Genomic DNA, 16,348 nt, shown 5'->3' with positions numbered 1-16,348 from the left:
AAAAGATGAACATAAAACGTTGTCTCTATCAATTTACTCATTCTCACCGTTTCACGTTTATTTTTTCAGATCTATAACCGCAATGACGAGTACTCCAACTCCTTCTGCGACTGGAAGACTTGTAAGTAATTTAAGTCGTCCGGCTTTGTCTTCCAACTGGATGACTTAGTAGATGACTTAAATATAAGTCGTCCATTTGGAAGACTTTCCAGACGACTTAATTATAAGTCGTCTACTAAGTCGTCTGGACTTATATTGTTGTCTTTGATTATTTTGCAGACAAAAAGGATGGATATTCCAGAACTCCCCCGTAGGTTATACACATCAGGGGAAGAGCCAGAAGCCCACAATAGCATTTCGTATCATACGGATAACAGCAAGTTGCATACTGCTCTTAGGAAAGCTCTTACTGATGACGAATTTGAAGAGCTCAAGGAGTCGAGTTTGGGAGTTTTCATCAAGTTCAAGGAGCAGGGATTTGGTTGGGCTTCAAGGCTGGTTCACTACATGCTCAGTTTCAAGCTGGACATTAAGAAGAAGTATGAGATGTGGTCTCTCGTTGGTCCAGAACCTTTGAGGTTTTCACTGTTAGAGTTTGAAAACCTCACTGGTCTAAACTGCGAGTACATCGAGGACCTTGAGACACCAAAATGTGACGTTACCCCAGAGATGGTTTCTTTCTGGGGGATGCTGGGAGTTCATCTGGAAGCTGGGCCAACTACTGATCAGATAATAGCAGCACTGAAGAGATGCGGGGATTGGTCCAGGGAAGATCGCAAGCGGCTCGCGTACCTCTCCATCTTCACTGGATTCATTGAAGGGAGAAAGTTTTCAACCGCTACACGATCTACTCTGGCAAGGCTAGTGATGGATTTAGAACGGTTTGAGAATTATCCATGGGGGAGAGTCGCGTTTAAGGTGCTGATGGACTCTTTGTGGAACAAAGAAATTGCTGGCTGTTACACTGTGGATGGGTTTATACAAGTTCTTCAAGTCTGGACGTACACAGCTATGCCGGAATTGGGTGCTAGTATTGGTGGTCCCAGAGCAGACAGTCCGTCTCCACCGATACTGGCTTACGAGGGCAGCAGAGGCCGCAGATCAATGAAAGCTGCTATCTTGAGTCAGGTATTTACTTCAATCCAAAAGACTGCGCAGACGACTGGAAGTCGTCTGGAAGGTCGTCCAGCTTGACGACTTATCGGACGACTTATAATAAGTCGTCTGGAAAGTCTTCCCAGCTGGACGACTTATCGGACGACTTAATTTAGTCGTCTGGAAAGTCTTCCATCTGGACGACTTATTAGACGACTTATAATAAGGCGTCTGGAAAGTCTTCCCAGCTGGACGACTTATCGGACGACTTAATTAAGTCGTCTGGAAAGTCTTCCATCTGGACGACTTATTAGACGACTTATTATAAGTCGTCTGGAAGGTCTTCCATCTGGACGACTTATTAGACGACTTATAATAAGGCGTCTGGAAAGTCTTCCCAGCTGGACGACTTATCGGACGACTTAATTAAGTCGTCTGGAAAGTCTTCCATCTGGACGACTTATTAGACGACTTATTATAAGTCGTCTGGAAGGTCTTCCAGCTGGACGACTTAGTAGACGACTTATAATTAAGTCGTCTATTTAGTATTTTTTTTCAAATATCTAACTCGATTCTTCTATTTACTGCAGACCCGCGTGATCAACTTTGTTGAGAAGGACATTAGTGAAATGTGGCCAAAATGGGACTCTGAGGTTGAGGACCTGCCCGCGGAGAACATCATTAAAGTCATGTATGAGCGGAGACCGTGGAAGTGGACCATGGATTGCTGGGAAGTCACTGGTACTAAGGTCAATACAAAACCTAAGGTTGTGACTCCATCGAAGAAGGCCAAAGAGATGGTTGTGTTGGAGGAGGAGGAGGAGGAGGAAGACAATCCAAGACCTCGGAAGAAAGCTCGTAAAGAGGCTCCTGAAGAGGCTAGAGAAGAGGCTAGAGAAGAGGCTAGAGGGGTGACCAGAGAGGAGTTGGAAATTATGTTCAAGGGCGTAGCTGAGGCTATGAAAAAAGGGTTTAATAAGTGCATGAGGGAGTTTAGGAAGTTGTCTGATAGATTGGAAGCTGTGGAGAAGAAGGTTGGTGTCACCAATCAGGCTACCCCTCCACCTCTAACCAATCAGGCTACCCCTCAAGATAAACAGCCTACCCCTCTTGCCAAAGAAACCGGGGGTAGAAACAAACAGGCTACCCCTCATGCCAATGAAACCGTGGTTAGTAACCAGCCTCCTCCTCATCAAACCAAACAGCAGCCTCCTCCTCCTCAAAAGAAACAGCAGCAGCCTCCTCCTCTTCAAAAGAAACAGCCTCCTCCTCAAAAGAAACAGCCTCCTCAAATCAAATATGTTAGTATCAAATCCAGGGTTAACTAGTTGTCCAGACGACTGTAAAAGTTGTCTGGACGACTAGTTGACCCTGGACGACTTAAACGTAAGTTGTCTGGACGACTAGTTGACCACGGAAGACTTAATTTTAAGTCGTCCAGGGTCAACTAGTCGTCCAGACAACTTTTATTTAAGTCGTCCAGGGTCAACTAGTCGTCCAGACAACTTTTATTTAAGTCGTCCAGGGTTAACTTGTGTGCAACTTTTATTGCAGAGATGGTTGCCGGAGGATACAGCAACCGAGGCGAACTCGGTAAATAAAGCAGATGGTGTCACCTCCAAAGAGATTGTTGCTGTCACTTCCACCGATCACCAACCGAGCCTCGCTTCCACAGATCAACAACCGAGCCTCGCTTCCACCGAGCCAAGCGATCCAGTTTCACAACCGAGCCTGGTTGTATTGGACAAGCGTGCAAAGAGTAAACGAGCGAAGAAACCTGCTCCTACTGTGAGATCTCCTTATATGGCAGAGAAAAAAAAAGATAAAGTGGCAGCCTATAATCCATTTCCGCCAGTAAACAAAGAAAAGTTGAAGGAACTCGCTGATTGGTTGAAAACTGATCCGTAAGTGATTGCTTTACCCATAATAGCTTGATTTAGTCGTCCAAAACTGATTGCTTTTTTGTTTGCAGTCATTATTTAACTAAGATCGAGGACAAACCACGTACATCACCAACAAGGTGGTACCACTTCCTCCGGACAGCCAGAGGATGGCTGGAAGACTGCGTAAGTCTTCTGCACACGATTTAAGTCGTCTACAAAGTCGTCCAAGTAGACTACTTTCCAGACGACTTAAAGATAAATCGTCTGGAAAGTCGTCTACTTGGACGACCACGTAGACGACTTAAATATAAGTCGTCTTCGTCTGGTAACTTCTAACTTGTTATATTTAATATGCAGCATATAGATGCTTGGATTAATGTGCTAAGGCAGAGGTATCAGGAGAACCCACAAGCTTTCAGGAGCGAGCGAATGTGCTTCCTGGATCACAACTTTTCTCAGTCTTGGAGAGAGCAGTATCAGCTCTTCAAAACATCGGAACCTGATCACAAAGGTTTAGGAAGAGTTCTACCTGGTGGGGCGTCGTATTTTTATGACGGATCAATACCTTCATTTTGCCAATCAAACAAGAAGTGGGGGGAGGACATTGATGATATCTATGCGCCAGTGAACTTGGACGACAAGCATTGGGTTGCTATTTGGATATCGATCCCTAAGAGGCACATAGTCGTCTGGGACAGCATACCTTCATCTAGTGTACCAGACGCATGGGATGCGATAATGGAGCCTTTTCTCCAGATGGTCCCTTATCTGCTTGTTGAGTGCGCAGCCACCGACGAAATGCGGGTCAAATACGGGTTGGAGCCATACACATATGAGAGACCGCTGAAAGGTGTACCCACGGCCAACAATGGTGATTGTGGCGTGTACACTGTAAAGTACATTGAATGTCATGCGCTCGGGGGCTCCTTTGACCCTAAAGACTTTGCTAGGTGCAACGCGAAGAAAATGAGGGATAATATGGCGGTGGATATATGGAAGGAGCTTGTTGATCAGCATCTGAAAGAAAATGTGGATGTTGATAAGTTCGTGGGCATGTATGATTAGATTTGTATTTGAACATGATTTTTTAACATGATTTTTGTATTTGAACATGATTTTTTAACATGATTTTTGTATTTGAACATGATTTTTTAACATGATTTTTGTATTTGAACATGATATAAGTTGTCTGGAAGAAATAAGTCGTCTGGAAGGTTTTCCAACTGGACGACTTACAAATAAGTCGTCTGGAAGGTTTTCCAACTGGACGACTTACAAATAAGTCGTCTAGAAGGTTTGGACGACTTATTATAAGTCGTCTGGAAGGTTTTCCAACTGGACGACTTACAAATAAGTCGTCTAGAAGGTTTGGACGACTTATTATAAGTCGTCTGGAAGGTTTTCCAACTGGACGACTTACAAATAAGTCGTCTAGAAGGTTTGGACGACTTGAAGGGATAGTAGAAGGTAGTCTAAAAATAAAATACACTTGAAGGGATAGTAGAAGGTCGTCTAAAAATAAAATACACTGGACGACTTAGTAGAAGGTCGTCTAAAAATAAAATACACTAGACGACTTAGTAGAAGGTCGTCTAAAAATAAAATACACTGGACGACTAAAAATTTAGTCGTCTGGACGGGTAATCAAGACTGGACGACTTAAATTTAGGTCGTCTGGACAACTAGTCAACTGGTTGTGTACATTGTGGTTTCGTATGGCCAGTTTCCTTGCAGTTTGAGCATCTCCGTGCCCTGTGTTTCTTCCTGGGTTTGTGTCCTCTCATCCTAGATAGCTCCAACCAAGATTGCCATCTTGATTTCTTCGGTCTCCCCCGACCACGCTTTAGTTCTGGAGGAAAGCATTCTCGTTCCTCAATATGTTGTGACACGATAGGATATATATTCTCTGAGTATCCTGCATACAGATAATTCTTTGAGTACAGTGGACATACAAGTGTGGAGATATGCAAACCAGCATGTATTCCAGCAGCTATAGCATGAGAGCAAGGTATTTTCTCCACTCCATAGACACCACAATCACACTTTGCATGTTCCAAATCAACCACACAGTCCATTTTGCCACCTTTGACAAAGAAATGCCATCCATCAATTGGTTCGACCGTCATCGTACCCGCTATCTCTTCTCGAACAGCAAGCAAGTATTCAACACCCCCGCTATGTTCAGTTGTGAGACTCAAAGCATCTTGTCTCCTTTTCCAATACCATTTTCCTAACTTCTGCCTTATGAACTCCAGCAGGAACGTAATCGGAAATCCTCTTGCTCGCTTCAGTGCGGAATTAATAGATTCAGCAATGTTGCTTGTTTTTATGTTGAACCTGTTCCCCTTACAATAAACCCTTGACCATAGCCTGACGTCGGCTTTCTCCAAATACGTTGCAAGTTCCGGGTTTGCACTCCGTATCTCAGCCATGTACCGGTCAAAATCGTAAACCGTGTGAGCATAAGCAGCCCCTTTCACCAAGTACATGAGATGTTTCCCTTTAAACTTTTTGACAATGTTATCTTGAAGGTGATAATAACATATTCCTCGGGTTGCCCAAGGAAACACCTTATCACACGCACTTTTAATGGCCTTGTGCCGGTCGGAGACTATCACCAGAGGCTTGTCATGAGATATACAACTAGCCAATTTTGTGAAAAACCATTCCCAAGAAGGTATATCTTCCTCATCCACGATCCCAAAAGCCAATGGGAATATCTGAAAATTGCCATCTTGTGCGGCTGCAACTAACATAGTTCCTCCATACTTTCCACTTAGGTGAGTTCCATCCACCACAATGACCCTTCTCTGATACTTAAAACCTTTGATAGAAGCTCCAAAAGAGAGAAATAGATACTTAAATCTTTTCATAGAATCAAGTTCTATCGCCGTGATAGAATCAGGATTTGCAATGGAGATTTGCTCGAGATATGATGCCAGACGCGAATACCCTTCTTCTGCTGATCCTCTCACCAATCTTTGTGCATATAACAGTGCTCTGTATGAAGTGGTGTAATCAAGCGCCATGCCAAACATGTTCCTCATTGCATCAGTGATATGCTGCGGAGTTATCCCATCAATGATTCCAACACGATCAATGAAAAGACTACCTACATACTTCGGAGTACAGTGTCTCCGCTGAGCGATTCGGTCTCCCGCTGAGCATAAATGTTTTTCCACATACTTTGTTACCCAAAACGTGTTTGTCCCATGTTTGACACTCGCTCTGACCTTCCATCCACAATAGCTAACCGGACATGTTGCCACAACGAGAGTTTTCGTTGATTTGTATAATCTGAAAGAAAACTTACCCCTCACTGCTGCCAACCGCAGCTCTGAAAGCAGTGCACCCTTGCTAACAAAACTCTGGTTGACATAGATACTGGTACCATTCGATTTTCCTCCTTCAATAGCATTTGTCTTAGCATATGTCTTTTGGATTTCTTCAAAACAAATATTATCATCATCTTCCTCGTCCTCATCTGGAACCTTTCCATAAAGACTGTAATCCCCACCATTCTGATCCGTTTCACCAACAATAGAATTATCAGCATCCTCCTCCCCATTTTCCTCCTCCTCATTATCACCAACATCTTCAAAACATTCATCAGCTTCATCATCATCACCAACATCTTCTTCCCATTCACCAGCTTCATCATCATCACCAACATCTTCTTCCCATTCACCAGCTTCATCATTATCACCAACATCTTTTTCCCATTCACCAGCTTCATCAATATCCCTTTTCTCTGAAACCGTTTCGACCTTGCTGCGGCTTGATACACAAAGACATACTCTATGGGTTTTGAGTATCTCCAGCAAGTTTCGAACTTGTCTATCACTTGTAACATGAATGGGAAGACTGCCTGGAGCCATCATCATTTCTGCTGGTAATGAGTAGCTAATCTCCACACTCACTGTTCTCATGTCCAGGTTATAATCTTCTTGAGCCATTGCAACAAGTTCAGCATGTGTTGAATCTTCATTCAATAAAAACAATCTTGCTCCTTTGAGATCATCAACCACAAAATCCCAACGGAAATCTCTCAACAACCATTCTCCATACACTGCATGTAACTGAAAAATCATCTGCAAATATTCAAAATAAAACACATTAGTAAACATAGAGAAAATGAAGAAGTTCAATAAACATTGCCGCAGACGACTTAGCATTAAGTCGTCCAGAAGACTTAAAGGTAAGTCGTCTAAAGAGGTCACTTTTGCAATTGAAAATTAAAAGGGACGACTTAATTCTAAGTCGTCCGGCTTTGTTTGTTAAAAAAAAAACTTCAGACGACTTATATATAAGTCGTCTACGAGAAACGGGCTAGTTTTGCATTTGACCGAATCGTGTCAGATCTTTGACTATTTCTGGACGACTTATAATTCAGTCGTCTCTGGGAAAGTTAAAATTTCAATATTTTATGAAAACTTGACGACTTACGTGTAAGTCGTCCTAGGTTAGTTTTGTAATTGAAAAATAAAACTTGAAATTTAACTTTCTCCAGACGACTTAGATGAAAGTCGTCCAGCTAAACGACTTAATTTAAGGTCGTCCGGGATAAGCAAGGTTTGACCAGAAAATTGGGAAAAATTCTGGACGACTTTGCTTTCCCCGGACGACTTTAAATTAAGTCTTCTGGAGGGACGACTTTATATTAAGTCGTCTGGTTAAAGTTAAATTATGAAGTTTTATTTTTCAATTACAAAACTAACCTAGGACGACTTACACGTAAGTCGTCAAGTTTTCATAAAATATTGAAATTTTAACTTTCCCAGAGACGACTGAATTATAAGTCGTCCAGAAATAGTCAAAGATCTGACACGATTCGGTCAAATGCAAAACTAGCCCGTTTCTCGTAGACGACGTATATATAAGTCGTCTGGAGTGTTTTTTTTTAACAAACAAAGCTGGACGACTTAATTTAAGTCGTCCGTTTGACCAGAAGACTCATCAGTAAGTCTTCTACATACAGATGACTTACTAGTAAGTCTTCTACGCGAACAGATCTTGAAAAAAAATTCAAATTCGTACCTTAAACTAGGTGAGATGACTTCGTTTGCACACAGGGTCTTCTCCAACCACCCAGAACCTCAAACGAAAGCAACCGTAAGTCAAAACGAAAGAAATATGGCTCTGTCAACCATAGCCCATATTTTGAATCAAAAGCTTGAGTTTTTTGGATGAATATAGAGAGAAAGTGAAAGAAATGTTGTTTTTAGTTCATAACAATTGAAACAGAGAGAGTGTAAAGAGATTTACGTGCAGTAAAGGGCAATAAAAGCTCCAAACAGTTCGTACAAGGTTGTTGCCACTATTCATTGCAGTGGCAATATTGTAAATACTTGAAGAAGATGAGGTTGAGACAGTAAAGAAGCCATTTTTGAAAAAAAAAAAAAAAAATGTTAATGGCATTTTCGTAGATAAAATGCAGGTGTGGGGTTAAAATCTCAAAAAAAAAAGGAGTCAAAAGAAAATGTTAGTTTTCTGTTTGACTCCAAGTTTTGAGTCACTTTTGCAAAAAGCCCTATTAAATGTATACTATATATCTATGTTAATATCATTTAAACTTAATTATATATCATATACGATAGATAAGATTGACTGTTTTGATTTATTTATTCTAAAATGATCGTGAATAAACAAGAGCGGTCGTTTGATTTATATGCGCACGCCAATTTATTACATAATAATAACTGATTTTTTTAGTTATTTAATATGTAATTATTATTTTATTATTTCATAATATGCAGAAAAAAATAAAATAAGTAATAAATATAAAATATTTATTCTGCACAAGACGCAGATCTTAACCTAAATATGTATCTCTTTAATAATTTTAAATTTTAAATATTTTCTAAATCTCAGGCCAAAACAAAATAAGGAAATGAGAATAAACTCAAAAATCAATATTTATATCGAGCAATAACCAAAATGAAAAAAACGATACAAAAATTTGAAAAATATTGAAGATATATAGGATTGACAGGTGAACGTAAACTTCTCATAACCATAATTACCTTTTAAATTGATAAATCATGATAGAAAACCAAACTGACATAGTTTAATTGTAACCAAATAGTAGGCATGATATTTTTTGGCCTAAACGTTATGTTGTTATGCGATAAGTGATATTTAGACCTAAAATATTTTTAAAAATGGGATCAGTTTATCAGTAAACAAATTATGTGATTAACAAAAAAAAATTAAATAATTGTTTAAGGGCCAAAAATATTAATTCGATCAAAAATATACATTTTATTTTTTTATACGATATTTTTTTAAATAATTTTCATATAAATTCGCCATGCACAAAACGCAGGTCTTATCCTAATAAAATTTTATAATGAGAGTAAGGAGGGTGAATCCGAAAATTAAAAACCCGAAATACCCGATCTGAATCCAAAAGAGTACTCGAACGTCTACCGAATGAGGGTTAAAATTTGTAAAATACATGCACACGTCGAGTAAAACTTTGTTGTTTTTAATTTCACACGTCACGTGTTGTGTGTGAAACTGTGTTCGCATTAGTCACAGCTCGACACAACTATATTCATACAAAGTCTTGATAGTATTAACTGCGTGGAGCCAATACCTTTAAAACCATAACTATAACTTTTTTTCTGTAACACACCAATAACTATAACCCAAACCCATTATCAAAAAACCAAATTAATTACTCCCTCCGTTCCACAAAAATAGACTTTTTATTATTTTCACACATATTGAAAAAACACATTAAACGACCATAATAAATGTATCGTTTTCTGTAATTTTCAATTTTCAATAACTTTTAACCAATAGTAATTCAATAAAATCAATTAATTTTCTTGAAGTTTACAAAAGGTTGGGGAGATAATTAAGGAACATTAATGTTCTTGACTCGTACGAATACTCTCATGTTCAGACCATTAGACCATCATAAACTATTACCACTTTTTTCTTTTGTCTTTGTCAACAACCTCAATTAATATTTCAGCAGTTGAACGTTGTATGATTTCCTTTTTATCTACTGGCTTTTAAGACTACCATAACTACTCATCTTCTCTTCTTGTTCTTTATTGCTTATTGTGCTGAGAAATCAAATGGATCCAAATCATAATCTCCTATTTGTCTCCTTTCTTGTTCTATGCTTAGCCGTAAATGGAGTTACTGGATATGCCACCGTCACAGGATCAGTGTTTTGTGACCAATGCAAGGATGGAGAGAGATCTTTATTTGATTTCCCTGTCTCTGGTAATTAATATCAACATTTGTCAATACTTTGTTTTTGCTGTATCTCTGCTTATGATGTGTTGTTGATTTCTTAAAGGAATCAAGGTTAGTGTTACATGTGCTGATGAAAGTGGACAAGTCTACATGTCAAGAGAAGAGACAACTAACTGGCTTGGAGGATATGTAATGAGGTTTGACGGGACACCGGATTTGAGCAACTGTTATGCTCAGGTTTCAGACAATGGAGCTCAACAACAAGGCTCAAGTAGTAGTTGCAGCATTGCTTCAGGTCCTGCACAGAAACTTAAACTATTGTTTAGTTTTTTTGGATTTGAAACGTTCGCTGCGGATGTGCTTCTTACTCAGCCGGTTCAGCCAATGTCTTATTGTCCTAAACCACCACCAGCTCCAGTAATGTCTCCTCCTCACCAAGCCCCACCGCCTCCTGAGGTTAAGCTTCCACCTTCGCCTCCTAAACCTCAAGTTCCGGTCTTACCTCCTCCTCAGGCCCCGGTCACGAGTCCTCCTCCAGCTACATCGCCTCCTCAGTTTAAGCTTCCACCTTTGCCTCCAATCCCTCCAGTTCCATTTGTAGATCCATCAGCTTGTTCCCACCAGTGAGTTTCTCTCTAATTTATTTTTTTGTTGATTAACTCTGTTTTACTACATACTTCCTTAACATTTTGACTTTGTGACTTATATAGGCTGTGGATAAGACCTGAGTACAGATGCTATTGGAGGGTGATAGGTCCAGACACGAAGGTGGCAGTTGCGTTCGGACTAATAGCTGGGAGGAGATATGGTACTGATATGACAGTACGTGAAGCACTAGACGGGCGAGGAGAAGCTTACAAGACTCTCTTAAGGGAGGCAACAACTGCATTACTCAATTCATACAACTCTCTTGGCTTTCCTTATAACTCCATCGCTGTCATCACACACACAAATTTGGTACTCCTCGGTAATTCGCAGCACGATGTTCTCATGACCGCTATCCGTTTCATCAAGGCTAATTCAGGGACTTGCAAGTTCACAGTTTGCAAGTGATTGGTTGTGCGGTCTTCCTATTTATATACTCCACACCTTTTTTCTTCAATTGTTCTTGTGTACGTTGGTAACACCTACTGTAAAAGTCTATCTTTGGATGCATTGGGGAATATTATTATATGTCCTTCTAGTATATGGATTACGGACAAACAGAATCAATTCTTGCATTTATGTTAAAAAGCGTAACGAATTAGGAAGTAACTAAGAGACTAGAATTTGAATTTAGACAATACTAATACAAACTCTTATGCTACCTTCATGTGAGTCCTAAGCTAGTCAATGATGTGAGTCCTAAAAATGAATATATTTGTATGACTGATCCAGAGGGGAAGACATGAACAAACATATGATAAAAGCTTTATTCATAACAGAGATCACAGGGTTTTTAGAAACAAGAAAAACAACCATGGAACTATTTATCAGACAAGTAACGTGTTATGTTTTGGCTATTGGAAGACACATGCTTTCCTAGAACGTCTGGTCTTTGCGTCTCGGACATACATACTGTTCAACACGGTTTGAGGAAAAATCAAAATCAAAAATAATGAATCAGGTTGTGTACCTTTTCAACTCGCTCTAGGGTGTTTTTATTGACTAGCATTTCCTAATACTCCATTGGCGTTATGAAATTCATCCTAAGCGTTTGTTAAATCTTAATTTGGTATACGAAATGAATGTACAAATTTGATGATGAGTTATTTGAAACACCATTATTAAATAACCAGGTGGTGATCTGCCTTCTGCCCGGATTGAATCCCCTAGACTATATTTGCGAAAAGATTTATACACATGTCGTCACTACAATCATTCTAGCTTAAAAAAAAGATGACATGACACTTAAAATAGACATGGTTTTAGAAAATAGTGACATGACATCATATTAATAGTGAGATCTAAAATTTCCTTATAAAAATTTAAATTTTTTTGCAGGGATTATAAATATGGTAATAAAAATAACTCATATATCATCATTAATATCAATTTTTCATATAAATATTTATTTATGGTAAACTATTAAATATATTAATAATTCATATATCACAATTAAAATAATAATATACATGTATATATCTCACATTAATAAAAATAAACTAAATAAAGTAACGCTAATCAAAAAAAAAATTGATAGTTAAATATTTAAACATTATTTAAATTTACCTGTTCATCTTCATCATTTAAATTAACAAAAAGATTTTTCAGTTTAACTAAAACAAACAAAGTTTCAAATTTATTAGAATTTATATTTATATGTAAATATATATATATATATGTGTGTGTATATATTTAAAATTAGATGGGAAGATATATATATATATATATTTAAAATAAATAATCATTAAACACAATAATATAATTAAAAATATTTTTATAAAAGCTAATTTTATCTTTATTAAAATTTAAATAAAATCAAATTTAAATAGTTATACCAAATCAAAAGAAATAAGATTACAAAAATACGTTTATGATTTTTTATAACTATTGAAGTTAAAATATAAATTAATAATGTTGAAATATAAATCAAAATTTTTTTTTGAAATAAAAAAATGTTATGTTAAAAATTACTATTTATGCGCATGAAAAACTCCTAGTAGATTACAATAAATTATAATTTTAAATTCGTAGGTATTAAAAAGGAAAAATGACATTGATTCAATATATAAAAACTGTCCATTACGAAACTTATAATAAAATTATTATGATATACAAATCAATGCAAAACAAACAATTTGGACTTTCTAGAATCTCTAATTGATCGTCTAATTATTTAAATATTTGGAAAGTATACAGTTTCAGATATTGGGTAAACGATTTAGTTCCACACATAAATATCGTATACTAATAGTTGCATACAATTTTTGATGTGCGTCCTAATTGTACACCTTATAAGTATACAAACCTATTTACCCCCATTTTATAAGTTCGAAACCTATTTATACACAAAGTTTAAGATGAAAACTGATATCCACATATAGTGGTTTAAGTTTGGTTCTAATGACTGGGAATAGTAACCGGACCCTTAACCCGTAAATCAAAATCCCTAAATTCCTAGTTCCCAAATCATCTCCCTTGCGACGAACCCTAGCTCACTCAGTCCAAATCTAACGGATTACCTCCTCAGTCTTCACCCAAAACCGACTCGGTAACTTGAAATCCTCCACCATCCTCGACACCACTAACCTTCTTTGATTCATATCCGGGAATCACATAATCTCTTAAAATAATTAATTCTGGGCAAAACCTCAATCTCTCACTGCAACGTATCTTGATTAAGTCTTCTCTCAACTGCAACTGCAAGTCTTTCCTTCGATAGGTCTCTGCAGTTTTAGTATATATGTTTGATATATATATATATATTTATTTTGTAAATATATTGTCAAATTTTGTCCTAGTCTGGTGGTTCAAATTAAGATATTTATGTTATGGGTCGCAGGTTCAACAGCCAGCTGTGTGCAGAAGTTACTTTTTATGTCTCTTAATGAAAGAGAATTCACGAAAACACCCTCATCGTTCTTCTCTTCTAATCTCTGCAAACCTGCAATTCGTCAATGGCTTCCTAAGTTTTCATCTTTTTTCTTGCTTTTCTAGCCGTTTTCATCTGAGTTTTATTAGTTGTTACATCGTTCAAGCTCTGATATTTTTCGTTTGAAAAGAAAGTATGATAATTATGGTGTAGAAATACGTCGTTAATCCTTGGATATTTGACCATAAACATTTCAAATCTTTGATAACTCTCATATATCCCTCCCTTTAAATCATGCTCATAAAAACATGCAATATCAAAACAATATGCGAAAAACACATTTATGAAAAAAATTTAATATCAAAACAATCTGCGAATATAGTTATCTAAATTATGGAAAGAAAACATTCGACTTCCCATAATAAAAATAACACTAACTAATGCAAATACCAGTGTATTCCAATAGGAAAATATAGCTTAATCAAGACATGAATGGCGTTATTTCCGATTCATTCGCAAATTTAAAAATTTCATCTCTAATTATTAGTCTATTAACATTTATCAAGATTTCATAATTACGAAGTCTTGATGCATAAGTTAAGGGATTGAATTTACTATGTCCTTATTTGTTTTGAATTTTCTGTACTATCAGTCAAAGTTTTCTTTTACAATAAATTCTTACACTAGAAAATTGTATAAACGATAATTTAGAAAAGAGCATGTTAAAAATTACCAACGTATAATGTCCTATTGGACCCAGAAGACTTAATAGTTAATACTATGCATGATCAAAATAATATATGGTGATATGATTTCTTGCCCATGTTAATGTTCTTTATATCATTCCAAATTTATTGGACCCATACGGAAACTACATTACTTACTTACGCACATAACACATACATATATCGTTGGGAACATATAGCATAATATATAATACAAAAATACAAATATTATGCTAACTTATAATAAATAATCACTTATATAAAATAATACAACATACACATCGGAAAATATTCGGGTTAGTTTGGGTTTAATCATTGGGATAGAGAACTGAAAATGGATATTTCAGATTATTTAATGACCGAAATCGAAAGTAAAATTCGAATATGCCATATATTCAACCGTCAACACACACACTGGTTAGTTCGGGTTTGCAAGGGAAGGAAGAAAGATGCATCCTTTTCTTGTATTATTTGGCAATGGCATTACATGTAGTTAGTTTAGACAAGAGAGCTATTCAATAAATGAGGTGAGGTGGATTCTAGTGATGACACCTAAGCAATGTTAATCTTGTTAATCACACATAAGGGCAAGGTTTAATGTTAATAATGCACTTCAAATAATGAAAAGGGGATTAAAGTCAACTACAAGAAAAGGACTATGAAATCGTAGAGTGTTGATGAACTTTATAAGAACAATAAGAATGTGTAAACCTGTGCCGATTCATGTTTGTTTACGAAAGCCCTCTTTGTACTCGATCATCTCCTTCTATAACCAAATTCTCTCTTAATTTCCTCACGGCGACGCATTTGTTGACAAACTGGGTCGAGTTTAGTTTATTTGATGGGTCTTATTTGAAGGATTTAATCTCTCCTAGTTCATTGTGAGAGATGAAGTTATTCTCAATGAATTTGCATGAGTAGGTTATTAAAGTAAAGAACTTGACACTTGTCCTTCAAAATGATGTCGGACTTCCATTTCGGCGCGTCCAAGAGATCCGATATGTTTACCATGAACCGTCTAAAATCTCAGCTCATTAATCATACCGTTTTTGATCCGTAAACCAGATCCCAGTTTAATCTGAAAAGTGGAATCGTTGCTCCTGAAAAAGTGGGAAGCAAGCCGCCGTTTTAGATTTCGTAGACCTAATGTGATGACTTTTCGTTTGTCGTGCCATACTTCTATAAATAGATGATCATATTCTCATTTCCTCACTTCTCTTCGCGATTAAAGGTAGTTCTCATGCGTATGATCCATGAATTTAATCTAGCTCTTTTAGCTAAGCAGCTATGGTGTCTTGTTCAATTTCCGGATTCACTTGTAGCGAGAGTTCTTCGGGGAAGATATTACCGTTTGAGTTCGCCGTTGCGAATGGGCACAACAGATACCCCATCGTATGTATGGACAAGTATTACTGCTGCGAGAAAGCTATTACTTTTGGGCATCAGAAGCAAAGTGCATTCAGGGTACAAAATTAATGTGTGGGAGGATCTTTGGATCCCTTCGACACCAGCTAGACCGGCACGGGCCCAGGCTCCAGCATTGAACCCAAAGATGCTCGTAAGCAGCCTTATCAATCCTGTTTCAAAGGAGTGGGATATTCGACTACTGGAACAATATGTAGATCAAGAGGATATTCCGATGATTCTGAGTTTGGCCATAAGCCCTACTCATCGACGGGATACATTTTGCTGGAGTTACACAAAGAACGGACAATATACTGTTAAGTCGGGATATTGGGTTGCTACAAACTTGATGAGAGAGGAGGAGGATTTAGAAGTTCTACAGCCCAGCATTACAAAACTGGAAGGTGAATGCGCCACAAAAGATCTGTCATCTTATATGGCAATTAATATCAGGACAGATTGCTGTAACAAGGAATCTGGTACGCCGCAATATGCGCTGTGACAATTACTGCCCA

At 37.5% G+C, this 16,348-nt stretch overlaps 1 protein-coding gene across 1 annotated transcript; it reads left to right on the top strand.

Annotated features, from left to right (window-relative positions):
* Positions 1-9,944: 9,944 nt before the first annotated feature.
* LOC106349099 lies at positions 9,945-11,376 on the top strand. Its single transcript, XM_013789007.3, has 3 exons — positions 9,945-10,217; positions 10,294-10,813; positions 10,901-11,376. Exons 1-3 carry the CDS (start codon positions 10,067-10,069, stop codon positions 11,241-11,243), a joined length of 1,014 nt encoding a protein of 337 aa, XP_013644461.1. The 5' UTR covers positions 9,945-10,066; the 3' UTR covers positions 11,244-11,376.
* Positions 11,377-16,348: the final 4,972 nt, after the last annotated feature.

Source organism: Brassica napus, chromosome C7, assembly GCF_020379485.1.
Source record: "Brassica napus cultivar Da-Ae chromosome C7, Da-Ae, whole genome shotgun sequence".
Lineage (NCBI taxonomy): Eukaryota > Viridiplantae > Streptophyta > Magnoliopsida > Brassicales > Brassicaceae > Brassica > Brassica napus.
The sequence above is the reverse complement of the archived record's forward strand: the minus strand, read 5'-3'. Positions and strand labels throughout refer to the sequence as shown.

Excerpts from the sequence above, each read along its gene's own strand:
- LOC106349099 (XM_013789007.3), top strand. The coding sequence starts at position 10,067 with ATGGATCCAAATCATAATCTCCTATTTGTCTCCTTTCTTGTTCTATGC. Across the intron at positions 10,218-10,293 it reads ATTTGATTTCCCTGTCTCTG|GAATCAAGGTTAGTGTTACA; the intron begins GTAATTAATATC and ends GATTTCTTAAAG. Across the intron at positions 10,814-10,900 it reads CCATCAGCTTGTTCCCACCA|GCTGTGGATAAGACCTGAGT; the intron begins GTGAGTTTCTCT and ends TGACTTATATAG.